This window comes from Coturnix japonica, chromosome Z (genome assembly GCF_054131305.1).
Source record: "Coturnix japonica strain WE chromosome Z, WE-NBRP24, whole genome shotgun sequence".
Lineage (NCBI taxonomy): Eukaryota > Metazoa > Chordata > Aves > Galliformes > Phasianidae > Coturnix > Coturnix japonica.
Window position 1 is genome coordinate 43,156,425 of NC_140702.1, and position 18,280 is coordinate 43,174,704.

Genomic DNA, 18,280 nt, shown 5'->3' on the forward strand with positions numbered 1-18,280 from the left:
AGTCAACCTCTGTTGAGGCATGTGGTTATCCTCCCATGTTATTAAATGTCATAGATGTGTTAATGTAGTTCTGCATGGAAGCCAAGCATAATTATAATCATTTCATCTGTCATAACACATCTATAATTGGCATGAATTCCCCTCAAACAATCTTTTCTAGCATAGGGTTTTCATGCTCAGTGCAGAAATATTAGCAGGCACCCATAAAGACTGCTTTTGGCACAGCTCTGAGCTAACTGCCTGGGTGAGAGCCAGTTGAGGCACACTGGGCCACTTGAAAACTTGTTGTCTGCTTGTTTACTGCCTGCAAGTTGACAGTGTGACAGTAGATTAAGTGCTTCTAATTTAATAAAGCCACTCCTACAGTGATGTTGATATACCAACAATGAGCAAGAGGTGGGAAGAAGAGGGGAGATAAAAACTACATTAGTTTGCCCAGATTAATACTAGAGAAAACCTGCCCTTTATTGATCTTATGTGAGGTGCTGTTATTTTTAAGTCACCTGACTCATGCTTACCCAAACCTTAGCCATATTCATCAGAGAGAGTATAATGAACAGATATTGATTAACTGTGGTAGCTGGAGAGATTTCCCAACAGTGCTAGTTCACACTGATAGGTCTCCAATGGGAATACACGCAAGTGCAACCCTGCAACATAACTTATTGTGTTCTAGGTCCTTCAATTGATTTTGTTTGAAGAAAAAATATACAGTGGCTCTCCTATGACCTTTAGCTGAAACCTCTCTGTAAAGAAGAACACAAAATGACAGTCAGAGCAAATAAGCATTGCTGCTTACAGTCCTGGCTGTCATAGCAGCACCAAGGCAGGTACGTGCTTCTTGTAGGCTTGTAGTCTCCATAGGATCCAAGTGCCCAGTGCTGCCCTGCTTTCAGGTGGCAACTTCTTGACATCAGCCAAAAAAGAATCCCCATTATAGCCTCTCTGTTTTTTGAGAGTTCAAGCTGGATTTCAATTCTCCCAGCAATACATTGCTAATCCTATGACAGCTCTGTCCAAGGTGAAGTGCATTGCACAATGGCCAATACTGAGCTTAGTAAAATATCCTGTGTAGCTAATTCCACTGAAGTGGTAACCAGTCCCAGTGGAGAGCTAATCACTGAAGCTTTCTGTGCATTTTGCCACATGGCAATTACAAATGCCCTTTTTGGAACTTCCTGCATTGCTTGAGGTTGCATTTTTTGTTGGCATGTTCTCCAGAGCAGCTTGCTGCTGATGTGGGTCACAAGGACTGAATGCTATATTCATTCCTAACCACTCCACCACAATCCCCCTGCCCCTGCTGCTCCAGTCTCCATCTTCCAGTATGAAAAGTGATGTCATAAGTGATGCCAGTAATAAGAAGAGAAGCCAGAAGGGAGTTTCCAAAGAAGAGCAAAAAACGGAGACCTCACTCAGAATGCATACTTTAGAGTCAGGAGGCTTGGGTACACAGCCAGACTTGCCAAAGGTCAAGCTAATTCAGACTTTGCAAAATGAAAGCAAATAGCAAAAAGATTTTTCATTGGGAAATAAAGTGAGACCAAGCAACAGTGTAAAGATACTTTCTAAGTAGGTGTAGAGGCCTTCAAGATTAAACATGATTCTAAGAGTTATCAGATGAGTCATTTCCAGGAGAGCTTGGGCAGCTCCAGCAAAGCTTCCCAAAACTCAACCCAGCCTTCATTCAGAACACTGTATGTAGTTTGGTTGCCCATGAACAAGAAAGACAAATTCAAACAACTGTTGCCCTTGCTTGCAGAGAAGGAAATTGTGAATTTTATGATGGCAGCTTAGCAGAGCTTAGTTCCATATACAAGGAAATGAGAGCTAAAAGGGGGTGTAACTGTGCTGTATAAATGTGTGACAAGAGGGCATGGTGTAAATACCAGGTAAAAAGAAGAGCCATTCATATTAACAAGAACACAAACTAGATAAAATTTCATGATTAAAACAACAACAACAACAACAAAAAAAGCAGTAACAGATTTTTTAAGTGCTGAAAGATTCTTGATCAGTCTTCTACTGTCAGCAGAAAAGGCCAAAATGAGGACTATGCAGTTCATGAGGAAAATAAAAATATGGTTATCTGCAAAACCAGCATTTGGATATCCTTCCTTCTTATTTCATGAATACTCAGTGGAGTTTAATGGAGCAGCCTGACTGCTTGAAGACTAAGTTCAAGGCCCTTTGGTATTCCTATTTCTATCACAATACAAAGAAAATGAGTTCATCTTGCCAACTCATTTTCTCATGTCTCAAGAAGGTACCTATTCTTTTACTATATCTAACTGTAGTTTCTGCTTCTTACCTGCCCTTTCTTAGGCCAGTGAAGTAGCCTAGCTGTCTATGATATATCTTTCTTTTTCTTTCCAAGATTATGGGGTTTTTTATGCAGCGACCCTTCTTGTCTTTGTCTTTTATTTTAATCATGTTCTAACATCACTTAAAGTTTTCTGACTTTACAACATTTTATTCAATTTGTCCAATACATTTTGATTGTATAGAACAGAATTTCAATAGTTTCACACATGCCACGTTCCACAGAAAAATCTGAACTGCTATAGTAATTATAAATCATACACTCTACCTTGCAGAGAGTGGTTTTATGTTACTGGAATGCACAGAGAAAAAAATAATTAAAAGCAGTTGAATTATCAGAGCTCTGGACATGTGCAGTATGGAATTATTTGAAACTATTATACCGCTTAGATGCTTTTAGAGGACTTCAGTCTTTTAAATTTAAGTGATATTAAAAATTCAAAGCACTCTTATAATTTCAGACCTCTCTATGTTATACAGTTTCAAATTTCCAGCCTTTTGTGTATATTTATTTCAAAACAAGTTTTAAAAAACTACAGCATCAAAGAACTAAAATTTCTAAGGCAAAGGACTTAGACAGAGACTGTGTTTCTCTGGAAGTCCTGCCCTAAGTGCTTCACCAAAAGCGTCTTGTACTGGAGTGTACTACAGACAGATATTACAGTCCTCTAATTGACACTAAGCCATAATGACATACATTTCTCAATGATTTAGGAAAGAGACTGGGAGGCATCAAATACACCACTTGTACAGAATAACTCCTACTGACTGAAAAAAGCTGAAGTCTGAAATTTGGATTTAAAAAATTATTTCTGAGCTCCTGAGTTATTTTACACAATGCAAAACGTTACAGTCGATATGTAAAATTTTCCATCCTGTTCCCATGCCCACCAGCATCCATTCACATAACTTTACACTCAGTGAGCTCCATTTTGATCTGGTGTGTTCAATCCAGTCTAGTGAGTTCTGTAATCAGAATCTGACAAGCTTTGGAGATGATATGAAACTGGATTCTACATTCTTGAATGGGTCTCATAATTAAGATCAGAATACCAAATGTCAGGCCCTTGACCTGCCACAACAGTCAGTGTCCACTGATTCCAGTGGTAGATGCAACATGATTGAAATGTAAGCTGCAGCTGGAGAAATTCAGTAGGATGTATGTACATCTCTTATTGGCTTACAAGAATTCAGGCCAAGAGGTGTACCATGTTTCAACTTTCCTAACCTCTAAATTCTACCCTGAAAGTTTGTGTTTTCCTTAGGCTGGATGCAGCCCAGAAAAAGCTTTGCTATGTTATTTTATTATTATTATTATTATTATTATTTTAATTTTTGCCTGCAATATTTAAGACTCTGAAGTAGATGTTTCTAGAAGACGGTAATTTGCCAAAATACATGTGAACATTGTGCTACACTATTGCAAGCTTTAAGAGCTAAGCCATACAGTGAAAAAGCTGTTGAGTCACAGAGAACATGTCAAAGAATCAGTTCAGAATACTTTAGAAATGAATAATCCATAGCAATAATTTGCAGATTACAAATGCCAAGCCATAGGAAAACAGCATCAACAAGCATGAGGGTTAAACTCACAGTCCCTGAATCAGTAAGTGTTAATTCAGTGAGATCAAAGGGTCAACTATGTCTAATAACACAATAATAGTGGGTGAATAAACAGTTGGCAAAGTACAGTCATATGTCATGGTACGACAAGTTTTCAAGGAGCAACTTTTTGACACAGGTTACATGCTTTTTAGATATATTTTCTTTTCCTGCAAAAAAAATGAGAAAACTCAATGTATTAAGTAACACATCAGACCTAACTTGTGAAATAGCTTTACTCAACCCACTAAGTAATCACAGTCTTGGTATAATCAACTTAAGATCTTCCAGAAAACAGTTGCTGAAGGAAGAAAAACAACAAAACAAAAAACAAAACAACAACAACAAAATCCCATATACATGCTACATTTTAAAATCAGATCTTTTAAAAAATGCTGTTCCAAGAAAACATAACAAGTAAATTCCTAGGTGTAGAAGAGAGGTTGTTTTCGGCTACCATTACTTGCAAACAAAGTAAGAGAAACAGAGAGCTGGAAGCCTGAAAAATAGTTTGCTGTTTTCTTCCCAGCCACTCATTTCCAATGGAAATTAGTGTTATGCCATCTGACTGTATGCACAGCATAGGGCTGCCTGCATACAGCTTTTGCCTCACACTCTCCTCCCTGGTAGCATGAATGCTTTTACCTCAGCCAAGTTTGACCAGAGGGTAAAAAGGAAGTGTGAGTGAGGTACTGACCCAGAAACAGCTGCAGAGAGGGGAAAAGCTGCAGGAAACTCTTCCCTTGGTGCTGCTGTTCACCACAGGGCCCGTGCCCTGGGGAAGCCAGACTTCATTTGGGCTGGATGTCCCCCAGTTACATGTGTAATGGAAGCTACTTCCAGCTTTCACCCTGTCACCAAAGTGAGCTTCCTGGGATGTTTTTTCTTGTTTCTGTGCTAAGACTCAGTTCTGCCTTCAGAGGGGCAATGCAGTTCAGCTGAAGTTACTGGGCCATGGTGACAGCATGGCCTGCTGGAAAGTCCTGTCAGCTCTGGGGGCAGTCAGTGGGGCACAGCGAGCATCTGGGGCCAGCCAGGCCAGTCAGATTTTCTGGATCTGCACCCATTCCCCACCATCTCCATAGAGAGGTGGTGGCTGCTGAGGCAGCTGGCCCAGCTGCTAATGTGGTGCCTGCAGAAAATATTTTGGTCCCTGCTTGTCATCCCAGAGGGGAGGATGGTGTCCTCTGCTTGCTTGGATGAGCACAGGTGGGAATGTGCACTGCTTCTGCCACCTCCCTCTCCAAACTTCTCTGCAGCCCAGCAGCCCACTCGGCTGATGGAGGAGGATGCTGTCACAGCCCAGACCAACCTCTGGGACCCTACTAACTCACAGCTTATGGAGCCCAGCATGCGGCTGCAGCCTGCGGGTGATAGGAAAGAGTGGCAGCTTCCAAACGTCTGATGACAGCAATTGCTGATAATGCTCCCCCAGGGGCTTTGTTTTTATTGGGTTGGGTTTCTTTCCCACTCAGAGCCCATTATTGACACTGCTTGCTGCTACTGAAGCTACATGGCTGGAAGTTCAAATGGAGAGCAGTGCCTGTGAAGCAGTGGTAGCCAGTTACCAGAAGACCTGCAGCCCTCCACAAAGCTGTAGAGCCTAGAAGCAGCAATTAGCTTGTTTATGACTGCATCCTTGTGCAAGCCATGTGGTCTCTGCAAACACATCCACAGCCAAGGCCCATATGCTAAGTCATTAAAGCCAAACATATTTTAATCTATAATTGTACAAGATTTATTTAATTTAGGTTTTTTATTTATAGTTCAATTGGGATTGTAATGTATTTTCAGCTCTCCGCACCAAGATTTGTCAATTTTTACTGCATCTTTTAATTGTTTTCTTCCAGTCCAAGTGCCAGCAGTTTTCCAAAGCAGGCTGCTTGCAAGAAGTCCTTTGCTTCAACGGAATAGTGGCAGAAAAGGCAAATTATTTGCAGCTTTTAGCTGAACCACATAAGAAAATGGGTTATCCTCATACCAACAGGAAAGTAATGGGCACATGCTCCACATGTGGCACTGCTGAGGCTGACCCACTTCAATGTTGAGCACATCAGCTGCTTTCCTCCACTTAGCTCTGTGGCATCAGCTTAGACATCTGTTGGCCTTGCCCCTGGCCCAGGTACCTCTCTGTTCCTGCTGCTCTTGCTCTCAGCTCTGCCTCTTTTCCCCTCTCAGGGAGGCTATATGGTATGGAAGCATGTGGGACTCCCATATTCCCCATGCAGCACCTCCCACACCTGGTCTCCTCAGTGCAGGTGCCATGCCAGCCCTCGCTTGAGCCCTGCAGCATCAGCCTCTCTCCATCTCATAGGACCTACTGAACTCCCCTGCAAACATGGCTTGCTTACTTCTCAGGCAGGCAGGATGAAGGCTGCTGGCCTTCTTCCCATCACTGGAGGTAGAGAGGTGGCAGAAACCAAGCCTAAGATTCCTGGGAGCTTGCCCAGTGTGCTTGGTGCCAGCAGGACAGCCAGGCTCAAGTTTGGTCTGCAGTGAAGAGGAAATAACAAGGCAAGACTGATGGAGAGAAATATTCCACCAAATAAACAGATAAACAAAATGATCATGACTTCTGTGAGATCAGTATGTTATTAAACAGGACAGTGCAGCTTGCACGTGTGACAGTGGGAGCTTAGAGGGACTGACCAGTTCTGCAACTTTGCCCTGTATATCCAGTAGTTTAGAAAGTAATGAAGTGAACATCTTTTCCTTGTAACTTTTAATAAGACAACTCATCAGCTGCATTCACTGCATCCAGAGCAGGAAACTTGACGAGGTGCTTTGTACCAGGAAAGTACATCCAGTAGGCTCAGTGTCAGGTTCCAATAAAGGCAGCCTCAAAGTATTATACAGATTTACTTTCTGTGCTGTTAAGAGGGCAAGCTGGGAATTCCAGGGGACAGAAAAAGCCACCCCAACTGAATAGCTGTCAAAGTGATAATCCTTTTAAAGGAATGTGTTTTCTGCATGCTGCTTATTTATACAGAGCTTGTGCAACTGGTGAAACTTTTCAGTCCATTTGAATTCAAAGGGGTAAAATTTTCATTAACACAAATGAGGATGTTATATACCAAGATCCTGGGGTACTGAGAGTAGAATATTCCCTTGAATTACTACAAATAATGGAATCTTAATAGAAATTAACTCTTTTATTTTTTTTTTAATTCAATATATCATTTAAATTAATGTTACACTTTTAATATTCTGCAGAGGGATTCCCATTAAAAACAAACAAACAAACAAACAAACAAACCCCAACTTTGTGTTTCCATCTATGTGGGTAAAAAAACCTTGCTTTTCCTCATGCAAGAACAACAACAACAAAAAAGATGACAATCACCTCCTTCACCTTGCTGGCCACACCTCTTCTGATGACACCCAACAGAAGATGGCCTTTCAGGCTACAAAAGCACACTGCTGTCTCATGTCCAGCTTTTCACCCATCAGGACCCCCAAATCCTTCTGCTCAGGGCTGTTCTCAGCGAGTTCTTCTCCCAGTCTCTACTCATATCTGACACTGTCTGGACCCAAGTGCAACACTTTGCACTTGGCCTTGTTAAACCTCATTGGGTTCACACTGGCCTACTTTTTGAACTTATCCAGGTCCCTGTGGACTGCATCCTTTCCTTCTATTGAGTCAACTGCACACTTTATTTTGTTGTCAACCAAAAAGCTGGCATTGCACTCAATCCTATGTAGGTCACTGCTAAAGCTGTTGAAGAATACAGGTTCCAAGTTGAACCCCAGGGAGATACCACTCATCACTGGCCTCCCTCTAGACATCGAGCCTCTGACCACCACTCTCTGACTGCAGCCATTTTATTCTTTACCCACTGTGCAGCCCACCTTTAAAACCATCTCTTTCCAGTTTAGAGATTAGGATGCAATATAGGACTATATCAAAGGCTTTGCAGAAGTCCTGTGTAAAAGGGCACCAGTTACCCTTCTTTTGTTCACTAATGTCATCACGTCATCATGCAACACCACCAAACTGGTGAGGCACAATCTGCCTTTGGTGAAGCCGTGCTGGCTGTTTCAGATCTTTTTGTCTTGCATATGCTTGTGAACATCTGAAATTTTTGGCAGTGACAGAAAGGCCTGAATCAAGCTTCCAGTTCCTCCCTTCATATCTAGTCAGTGTAGGCCTTGAGGGATGAGGTTCTTTAATTTTTGTTGGATTCTGTTGTTAATTTGAGTAGGTACTTAAACTGTTTCAAGATTTATCTTTTTTTTTTTTTTTTTTTTTAACAAGCATTTTCCAGCTACTTCATCCTAACAAAGCTGGGTGGGAGTAGTTAACACCTCCATTTTCCCATTCATAAACAAGTTACTTGCCTCCTAGATGCCATTATTTTCTTTTACCTGTTTGAGAAACAACAGTGCTGAAGTAACTCTGATGTAGGTAGTATGTTGCCTGAAAAAAAAATGGCTAAGGCATGGGCCTATTAGCCTGCCGAGGCTGCACTAACGATTTCACTAATGCTTTACACTCACATGATTGAACAGGGTTTCCCTCAGATGACTGGACAAATGAGAACAGATGATCAGCAGAGTTCATAAAAGTGAAATATCTGTTAGCTGCACCTCCGATGCTCTTGTGTTGTGGGTGAATCTGCATGCAGAGAAATGAGGAGAACGAGAAAGGGAGATGATTGTAAAACAGCTCCATAATTACCACGTAGATAAAGCCATGCATCAGTGAGAAACTTGTTTCAGGATGTGTACATTGCCATAGGCACGACTGCCAAAGTCTGCTTTCACTTATGTTGATATAAATCTGGAACAATCCTATTTTCAGCCAACTGACTTCAATTTACACAAGAAGAAGTGAGAGCTGAATCTGTCCCTTCAGTAAAAAAAGAATGAGATAGTGAGAAAAGAGAACGTAGCCTAGCCAGATAAAGGGCACTAATCCCTGTTGTCGGGTCCCTACACTGTTCTTATTTCCTAATGCAAACTGCTTTCCTTCCACACTGCTGAGTGCCCTATAGCAGCTCTTTTGAACTCCCTCGGAAAACACGGGCAGTGTTTGCAGAGCCCAGTTCATATTATTCTTCTAACTTGAATGATTATTTCACTTCTACCAGCTTACCCTGCACCACTAACAAAACAAGAAGCAATAAATCTTCGTCAAGGCTTCTTGGTGTGGGGTGAATAAGCAGCGCTGATGCTGATTCCTTAAAAAAACTCATTTCTTGTAACGTGAGCCCTGCTGAAGATGGTCATGTCAACTGATTAGACTTTTTACTTGGCCATATTGATTCTGTTCTACACCGATGCGGCCCATAATGCTGGCTAATGTTATTGACGAGCCATCAGTCCTGCAGAGACGCGTGGGGCTTGCAGCTCTCTCTGAACCACAAAAGCCTATCCATGGACAATGATGGAGAGGAAGAGGAAGATGCAAGCAAAGCACTCAGGCTGGCTTCATTCGGCCTGCAATACATTAATGAAAGACATACACTCTGTGGGAAGAGACAGATGTGGCTCTCCAGAAGCCATTTATTTATAAAATAATTATGAATGCATGGTCTAGTCATAGATTTTCATTATAGTGTGCATGTCTAACACTCTTTCTTTGTACACATTTTGCTCTAAATGAAATATAAAGGGAGAGTGATAGCAACAGAAGCCTGAGAGGGATTACTCTCTTGTTCCCTTTACTTCCATTTGTTAAGCCTCAAGGGCAGGTGTTGTCTGGCTTTGTCGAAGTAATGCAAAGCTGCTTCTCTAAAGCACAATTCAGTTGCAATCAGAGAGGTGGCCTCTGCAGAAGTACAGTAGAAGGCAGCATCCCAGCTCACTAAATGCTGGAACTTATTTGAACAATGAGAGAGCATTGATACCAGCTGCTGCATGGAGAGGAGTGAGTTTGATCTTGTGGACTGCTGAGCATGAGGTCTAAACTACTTAAATCTCTATTGCTTTTGCTTTTTGTTTCCTTTTGTATTCTTTCTTTTACACTCTGCCTTCTTGAAAGCCCAGGGTAGAGGCTTTGAAAGTTAGTCTGCCTTTTTCTGTCTCAAAATGAGAAAAGCAGAACAGACATATGACCTAGTCATTCAACAACTTCTGATTCTTGAAGAGGAAGACGAGTGGGAAGCTAGTAAGGAAGTCAATTATTGTAACACACCATTCAGCTTCTGGAATAATAGCTGCATTGTAAGCTGTACAATACTAATAGCAAGACAGGTAAACATTAAGAACTTACATAGCAGAGTTTGCTTTGTATGTCTTTCTAGATTAAAGCCATGGGACCAGATCATAGAAAACATATGACAGGAGGATTTTGTGCTAGAAATGTTAGTGTAAATTCAAGCCTAATCCTGCCTTTTTTCAGTCTTCCATCTCCTCTTCTACTATATAAAGTATCTGTACAGTATAAGTTGTAAAAAAGACTCATTTACTTCTTTAGGCTGGCTGCATTTTAGCGTACAGGTACTGCTTAATTGACTTCAGGTCTACAGAAGAGCGTGCTATTTTGTGTGTTCTTGTACAGTCATGAAAGTAAATGCTAAGGACACTGATATCCTTTCCAGTGTCCATCAATAATTAGCACTCATAACTTCATGGTAGGAAGGTATATGTTGGCAAGATATGAAAAATACTATAGTCAGATACTAAAATCATTATTGGCAATTTACTGAGGACAGAAGGACTCAAGCACTGTATGCTGGGAAAGTTGTATATGGGAGAAATAGTAACAGGAAACTAACAGTAGGAAAAGACAAAATGCAAAGAAGCTAAAGTAACTTAGTCCTTTTTTTGTGGGGAAAAAAAAAAACAAAAAACCACAACTGCTCACAATTAGCACATTGGGTGTGAGGTTACATTATAAATCTGGTAGTCCATTTTCAGTGTAAAGTTTGCAAACACATGCGTTCTTACAGTCTGCATGAGTGACTAGGCTGGGAAGGTGGGTGAATTCACAGGGCTCAGTACTGTGATAAAAGACATGGGTTTTGGTATTATTTTTTTACAAAGCTCAAAAAAATGGATGAATTTTGCAGAGCACAGCTGCAGTGATCTATATATATTATTACAAACAAGATAATAGTGTTCATAAGCAGAGATGAAAGTGAACAGGAGCTGGCAAAATAAATGTTAGCTGAAACTGAATCCCACTAACCTCCTGTGGAACATTTGTGATATTAACCCCCTGCACACCCACAGCAGAGCATGCACAGAGGGAGGCTGAGCACAAAGCTTGGTGATGTTTAATTTTAATTTAACACAGCTTATCCAGGAGAGACCATACAGCTCTGCGACATGAATGAAAAACAACTGAAGGGAACATGCGTATGTATGTGGGTGCATGCATGTGCATGCATACATGTGAAAGTACAGTCAAAATGAGACATCAGGGTGAGGTGATCTGGTTTTAGGCTTATGGCAGAACAGTTCCAGTCCAGACCACAGTATGTTGATGTTGATATATAGAAAACTTGTTTTGTAGCCCTGAGTTCATTCTGTACTTAGATCAGAATTTGTGTCTCTATAATGCACTTACATAGAATCATAGAATAGAATCATAGAATGGCCTGGGCTGAAAACAATGCTCATCTAGTTTCAGCCCCTCCTCCGGCTGTGGGCAGGGTCACCAACCACAAGACCAGGCTGCCCAGAGCCACATCCAGCCTGGCCTTGAATCCACAACTCCTTGGGCAACCTGTTCCAGTGTGTCACCACTCTCTGTGTGAAATACTTCCTCCCTGTATCTAACCTAAACTTCCCCTGTCTTAGTTAAATGGCCTTTTCTTTCTGTGTGTTATGTAGCACTGCTTTCGAAGACTACAGATGCCCAAGAAATTTAAAATGGTTTCAAAATCTATTTCCAAAAATGCACTTAAATTCACTTAAAGTGCTGCATTCAGCATTTTATATTGTTTCTGTTTCACCGTGTTTAGGGCTGTTGCCACACATACATTGGCAGACAGAGCTGACTTCAGGAAAATCAAGTTTGTAGCATCCAGAAAAGAAAATTCTGAAAGCAGTGTGTTCATTTCTTGTAGGAGACTAACAGTGCCCTGAATCAACCTATTCGGTAATCATTCCATTTTGTGTTTACCGCTAACATAAGCTAAATCTTGACCTTCTGAAGCCAATGGAAATGCACTGGTGCCAAAATTTCACTGTATAACTGTCAAATATTCTGACTGAAACATACTGCCTATTAATGTAACTGATCCTAGGCATCACTGAAGCCTAATTTATTGTGAATCTCTGAGGTAATTAAATTATTCTCTTTTGACCCTCCAGAGTATTTCCTGTAGAAGCTCAAGAGATTAAAAAGTACCCTATTCTTATGCAAACGTAAGTAAATCCAGCATACGGATTCTTTAATTTCTTCACAGGCCCTTTACACTTCCCCTTTGTGACAAACTGTTGATTTTTGACATGCGAGTGTTTGGAAGTAGACAGCATTTCCTTATAAAAGGGTCTTACAAGCAGTTACAATGAGCTTGCTTTCTTTAACATTAGTTTCCCTTCTCTCACCAAGAAGTGGTAAAGCACAGCCTACTTCACGTCTGATTATTAGACACTGTATGTACAACACTCAGTACACAACTCTACCAACTGTAGATGGGAAAATCTGATTTACTAATTTGGCTTGGCAGATCCTAGCAAGGAAAGTGTAAACATGGGTTCCCATCTGAGTAGTTACATGAAAGTCTGTGGTCTTCCTTGCTTTCTGCTTTGTCATAATCAGACTTCAGAAGAAAAGAACAGCTTTTCTAACTCTTAAGATGTTGGCTGGTATTTCATGAAGTGAGAACTACAACTATATATAAATACTAGATAGTCTGTTCATGTGAGGTTGTATATAAATACCAGATATTCTGCTCATCAGAGGTGAGGCTCATACTTAAACCTCCTTATTTTGTTCATTTTTGTGCCTAGTGCATCCCAAACTTTTCTCCACAGTTATGCCCCACATAAATTTACTCTTTGCATAAAATATGTGATGTTGATTATCTTTTCTTTCTTGCTCTGACTTTTCTTATAGGTTCCCCTGGGATTGAAAAGACCTCCATCCCTCCTCCCATGTGCCATGATTTGGAGAAATCGACTCTCACCCAAGTATAATATTTGACAATGGAAGGAAAGAAACTGTCCTTAAGAGCGATACATTCCTCGGATTGATGACTCAGAGACTTCTCATTATTTGTGTGAAGCTTATGTGATCCAAACCTAGGTCTTTGAGCACAATTCACTTGTCTTTAGTCGTCCACTTATAGATGAACTTTTGTTAGCTCCATCTTTACTTTGTGAATAATCCTTAGTGTGGTATCATTTAGGATACTTGATCTGTACCTTTCTGCCCTATATTGGTGTCTGAAACAACAGTCCTTTGCTGATGTAGAATAATATCTTCTATGATGTCACCTACAAAAGCAGTGTTAGTGGGTTTTTTGTTAGGAGGGAGGGCAAGAGAAGTCACAGGCTGAAAACGCTAATAAAATATTCTCCTATATTGTAATGGTGCACCCAGTTCAATTTCTAGCATGTAGCAATAGAAGAAAGAACTCCTGGGCAGCACTCTCTTCAGAACCTAAATCAAGGGCATTTTAATTTGCAGTTCCTGCTTCCTTTTCCACAGTGAGACATAGGACAATAAGAAAGAACATATTTCTCTTGCAAGTTAACTCAACATGCAATATGCAGAAGATTACTCAGTCTCACTCAGTGCTAGCAATCTACAGTTTATTGATCTCAGCCTATCACTGCTTACATTTTTTATTCTTTAATTTTCTTTCCTTATTTGCTCATTAGTTCAATAGATGGAGGGAAGGGGGAGGGGACAGAAGATGTCATCATTTTTAGGTTTTGGAAGAGGAAAATCAAACAGAAGTAAATTGCAATCCCTGAGTAGGCACTAACAGTCTAAACTTGTTTTGCATTATTTGCCCCAGTCCTTGCAGCACACCAAGATCTGGCCACCCTTGGAGCTCTCTGGTGAGAGAGCTTACTTCTCTAGCCATTGTTTTCTTGTCTTGCCTATGTGGTTCTTGCTGTGGAGGTATCATTTCCTTCTCTAGAGACAGGCTTGTGCTACTGAAAGGAACTAACAAGGGTGATAACAGTGGTAATGAAAGAACCCTTATCCAAGGCAGGGAGTCACAAACATTTTGTAAGAGATCAGTTTAATTCATCTTTTTTTGTTGTTGTTTGTTTGATTTGTTTTGTTTTAATTCCCTTTATTCCCTTTAAACCTCCCCACCTTTAATATTGTTTCTGCATGTTTTTGAGTCTGTGGAACTTGGCTGAGAGTAGTGCTGGGGAATTTGTACAGGATGAACAACTGATTTCCAGCATAATAAGTAAATGAACACAAATTTAACTTCATGGCATTCAATATTAACTACTTTCTAATGCTGAAATAATGGCCTGCAGCCATCTTCGCAGTGTGCAGAGAATGGTTAGTCAGCAGCTAAGCACAACTTTCTTTAACCACTGTGCTATCAAAGAGAAAGTGGGCAAAGATTGGGAATTTTAATGAACAAATGGCATTCCTACAGTTTGCAGTTCAAAGATAAGTAAATAATGAATAGCTTGAATGCAAATTACCCCTAATTAACTTCGCTAAGTATGTTTTTAATAAGGATAGATATGAAAGAATCACTAAGAATATAATATAATACACATACCACAAACATTGAAGCAGTGATTTCTTCAGAGGGTGGTAAGTGGAAGGAATGAGATTTGTTTCAGTGTCTTGGATAGCAGTGTATATGTGGCTTGAGAAACAAAGTATTTGTGTCCACTGAATTCAGAAAGCAGAGATGCCCATGAAGGTAGAACATGCAATACCATAACTACAAATACTGCCACTGCCACCCCCCTCCCCCCCCTCCCCACCGCCCAATTTAAAAAAAAAAATAAAAAGAAAAAGAAAAATTATAAAGGGGGGCAAAAGAAGTTCTGAACTCGGGAAGAGAGACTGCACTTTGCACAAAAAAGACTACACAAAATCCTCAGTCCTCAGGATTTCGGACAGTGGAGCCCATACCAGGAGGCAGAATCAGGAGAAAGCTCAACAGATCCCTGCACAGGCTAAAGGCTTGCCTTTTGTATCTCCTTCAGCTTCAGTGAGTGCTGGGTGTGCAAGGAATGCAAGATAAGGCCCTGAAGGCACAATTCAATACAAACAAAATAATTTGAGGAAGAACACCCACAGAGCGGGGAGTAGTCCAGCACCTGGCATACCTCAGAGAAAGTTGGGTTTTCTGAAGTTTTGTGAAGCAGGGGAAGGGTGTATATCCAAACATATTAACAGGACAGCATGAAAGAGAATAGCTTGACTCTAAGTAGATTATATCTACTCCAGAAGTCAAATTAATATTGTATCTCCACACTCTCTACTTACTGGGAAATGGGCGGTAAGCCCCTACATTTGAGGTAACTGGGGTGCACGCTGAGCTTCACCTATTCCTGCTGATTTTAAAGAAAGCATGAATAGCCAGCATAGGAAAACAGTCCAGACGAGAAGTTCTTGAGAGTAGGGAGTCAGGCATTTGTCTGCAGCCTACAGCCCCAGGAGCACAGATGGTTCTGAGTGTTACACAAGTCTGATCTCCAGTGCTCTTTATTCAGGAATTACCACTTGAACTCTGAGCATGAGGCAAGTATGTTTGTAGAGGATTGTGATTATGTACAGCTCTGCATGAGTGCTAGCTATGAATCTGATGATTACTATTGTATTTATGGTGTGCACTAATGACAAATATAATCCATTAAAATGCACATTTCACAATGAAATTGTGAATCAAAAATAAATATTCAGTGTGATTGTATAAATCTTGTGGGGAAAATCTGTTTATGAAATTTACTGACTTTCTGAGTGCTTAGTTTCAATACATTACTGTTGCAATAATAATAATATTCCTTTAGGAGACCCACTACTATTTCCTGGTTTAAAAGAGAGAAAAATATTTCTCATCTCATCTAGCTGGTAATTTCTGTGTATCCCATAATCCAGAAGCCCCAGGTTGAATTACAACACCTTACTCTCAGTTCAGGCCTGCCTGGTGAACGTGGCCCATGATGCTCTTACATGCTTGAAATCGTTTCAAACCCACATCTCCAAATAGATGCAAACATGTAATTCCCTTCAAACTGCTGCAGAATCTCCCTCCATTTTGATGACATTTTTCTCCAAATGAATATTGTAGATGGACCTCTTGGTTTTATATGTTGTTTGTTAGATTGTAAATACTGATATTATTTCTTTCCCCTTCCCTTCCCTTCCCTTCCCTTCCCTTCCCTTCCCTTCCCTTCCCTTCCCTTCCCTTCCCTTCCCTTCCCTTCCCTTCCCTTCCCTTCCCTTCCCTTCCCTTCCCTTCCCTTCCCTAACCCTTCTTTTCCCTTCTCTAACCCTTCCCTTCCTTTCTTTCTTTTTCTTTTCTGTTGAGGAGATTTTTATTCTCTTGCAATTTTCTGATCAGTGACCAAGGTCTAAAATCCCTAATAATTTGTTTTATTCTCCAGAACTATAACAAGACTTTCAAACAAAAACCCAAACCATCCAGGTTTGATAGCTTTGTGGGAATATTCTTAGATCTGAGTTGCCATGCCAAAAGCCTGGAGTCCACATTTTCTTTCTTGTCTGTTATTCGGGGCAAAAGGAATCAATAAAAGCACTTGGGACTGAGAAAGATAATACTTCATGCTTGCTCTACAATGACCCCTCCAGGTGATCAAGAAGGGTTCCACACTTAGTTTTGCTCAGCCAGCACAGAACTTTTTTGTGTATTGGAGAACACATCCAAAGGGACCTTAAAATTTGAGCACAAACATATTGGAGGATCCTTTCCCACCCTCACAGACAAAAGTCAAACAAAAGGCTCAGAGAGTACCAAAGAACAGCTAGAAGGGATTAAATTTAAAAAAAAATAAAAATAAAAAAAAATATAAAATTAAAATTTAAAAAAAAAACACAAAAAAACTAAAACTAAATAAAAGCAATGGCTTTGAAAAAAAAAAAAAGAGGAGAAGAAAAAGAAAAAAAGAAAGAAAAAAAACTTCAGAGAGATTTCTTTTTCTTTTTCTCAGAGAGAGAAGCACATCTGGCTTAGGGTGAAAAGAGAAGTGGTGTCATCTGGGCAAAAATAAAACCATTCTCCTCAAATGTGTCCTAAAAAAGTAGGAGGGATAAAGAAAAAGAATTATCATGCAGGAAGGGAAAGCAAGTTCAGGGAAAAACAAAATCTTGTAATGTTTTAGGAGGGCTTATTAGAGTGAAAATTAAGTGTCATGCAGTGCTTTGCTTCAGTCCTGATGTCTTTTATTCAAAGAGCCATCACCCTGTAAACCCACTTTAACAACTCCCTTCAGATGAAATATAAAAATTAAAGACATTTACAACACAGCTTAGTAGCAGATGTAGTCTTACTGTGGGGGTTTAGATCAAATGGTGATGTAACCTCACCAAAAGGGGTTATGGCTCTTATGAAAACCTCTCACCAGAAAACAAAAAAGAAAAAAAAAAAAAAATCTGGATATTTGACAAAATGTGGGGCTCTATTTTTGCTTTCAAACCCATTTCCCATTGTCAGATGGGCTTGACTTTTTATTTACCACTTGAATATGGAAGAAAAAAAAAAATGCAATTTTGTTCCTGGATACTTTCCCTGTTTCATAATCTTCTTCCATCTCTGTGTTAGGGTATAGCATAAACAGCAGGGTCTGGATGGAGGGTATGGGGTGGGGGTAGGTGGGAGTTCATACAGCATTTGCAGTAAGGCAGACCACCCTGAAGTGGTCAGAACAATTTAATGGATCAAAACTGTATTTTTCTCCCATGACAGGTAATATGAGCAACTATGTGACCTTGCAGGTGAGTCTTTTTTAGTAAATCCTATAGAAAAAGAATACACAAAATAAAGGGCAGAAAGTATTATCACTCTGCATTAATCTAGATGAAGAGAAGAAAGGGGTAATTTGGAGTGCTGGCTCTCTAACATGGATGTAAATGTTACAATTGCCCATGACAGTGCCAGTTTCAGATTAGCTTGTTTAGTGCTGTCTGCATTATGATCTGTTACCCAAAGTCTGCAGATGTCAACGTTCACTCTAGTGCCTACAACTCGTGGTTCACCAAAGGCATACCTAGTAGGTAAAGAGGTTGTTGTTTTTTTTTTCCTTTGTTTGTTTTTATGGGAATACAGCAGCTGATAGAGGATAGGGAACAGCTTAGAAATCTGTGCAACTGATTTTTTTTTATAGTTGTGTGGACAGTCATGAAGTGACAACAGGATTTTCTGGCATTCCTAAGCCCATCACTAAGTCCTGACCCACAATTATCTGTCCATGCTGGAAAACACACTAGTTTTCTGTTGTGTAGAATTGTTTT

The 18,280-nt window shown here is 40.3% G+C and overlaps 1 protein-coding gene across 7 annotated transcripts in view; it reads left to right on the forward strand.

Annotated features, from left to right (window-relative positions):
* The window catches only part of BNC2 (basonuclin zinc finger protein 2), a 360,639-nt gene extending 344,913 nt beyond the window's left edge, over positions 1 to 15,726 (forward strand). For 4 of the 7 annotated variants that reach the window (XM_085528312.1, XM_085528307.1, XM_085528306.1 and 1 more), the window contains 2 exons: positions 12,187 to 12,240; positions 12,935 to 15,726. In XM_085528312.1, the coding sequence (XP_085384438.1) occupies positions 12,187 to 12,240; positions 12,935 to 12,950 (70 nt within the window). In that variant the 3' untranslated portion in view covers positions 12,951 to 15,726. The remainder of the gene's footprint in view (positions 1 to 12,186; positions 12,241 to 12,934) is intronic. The other 3 variants (XM_085528305.1, XM_085528304.1, XM_085528314.1) reach the window with 1 other exon arrangement.
* The last annotated feature ends 2,554 nt before the right edge of the window (positions 15,727 to 18,280 follow it).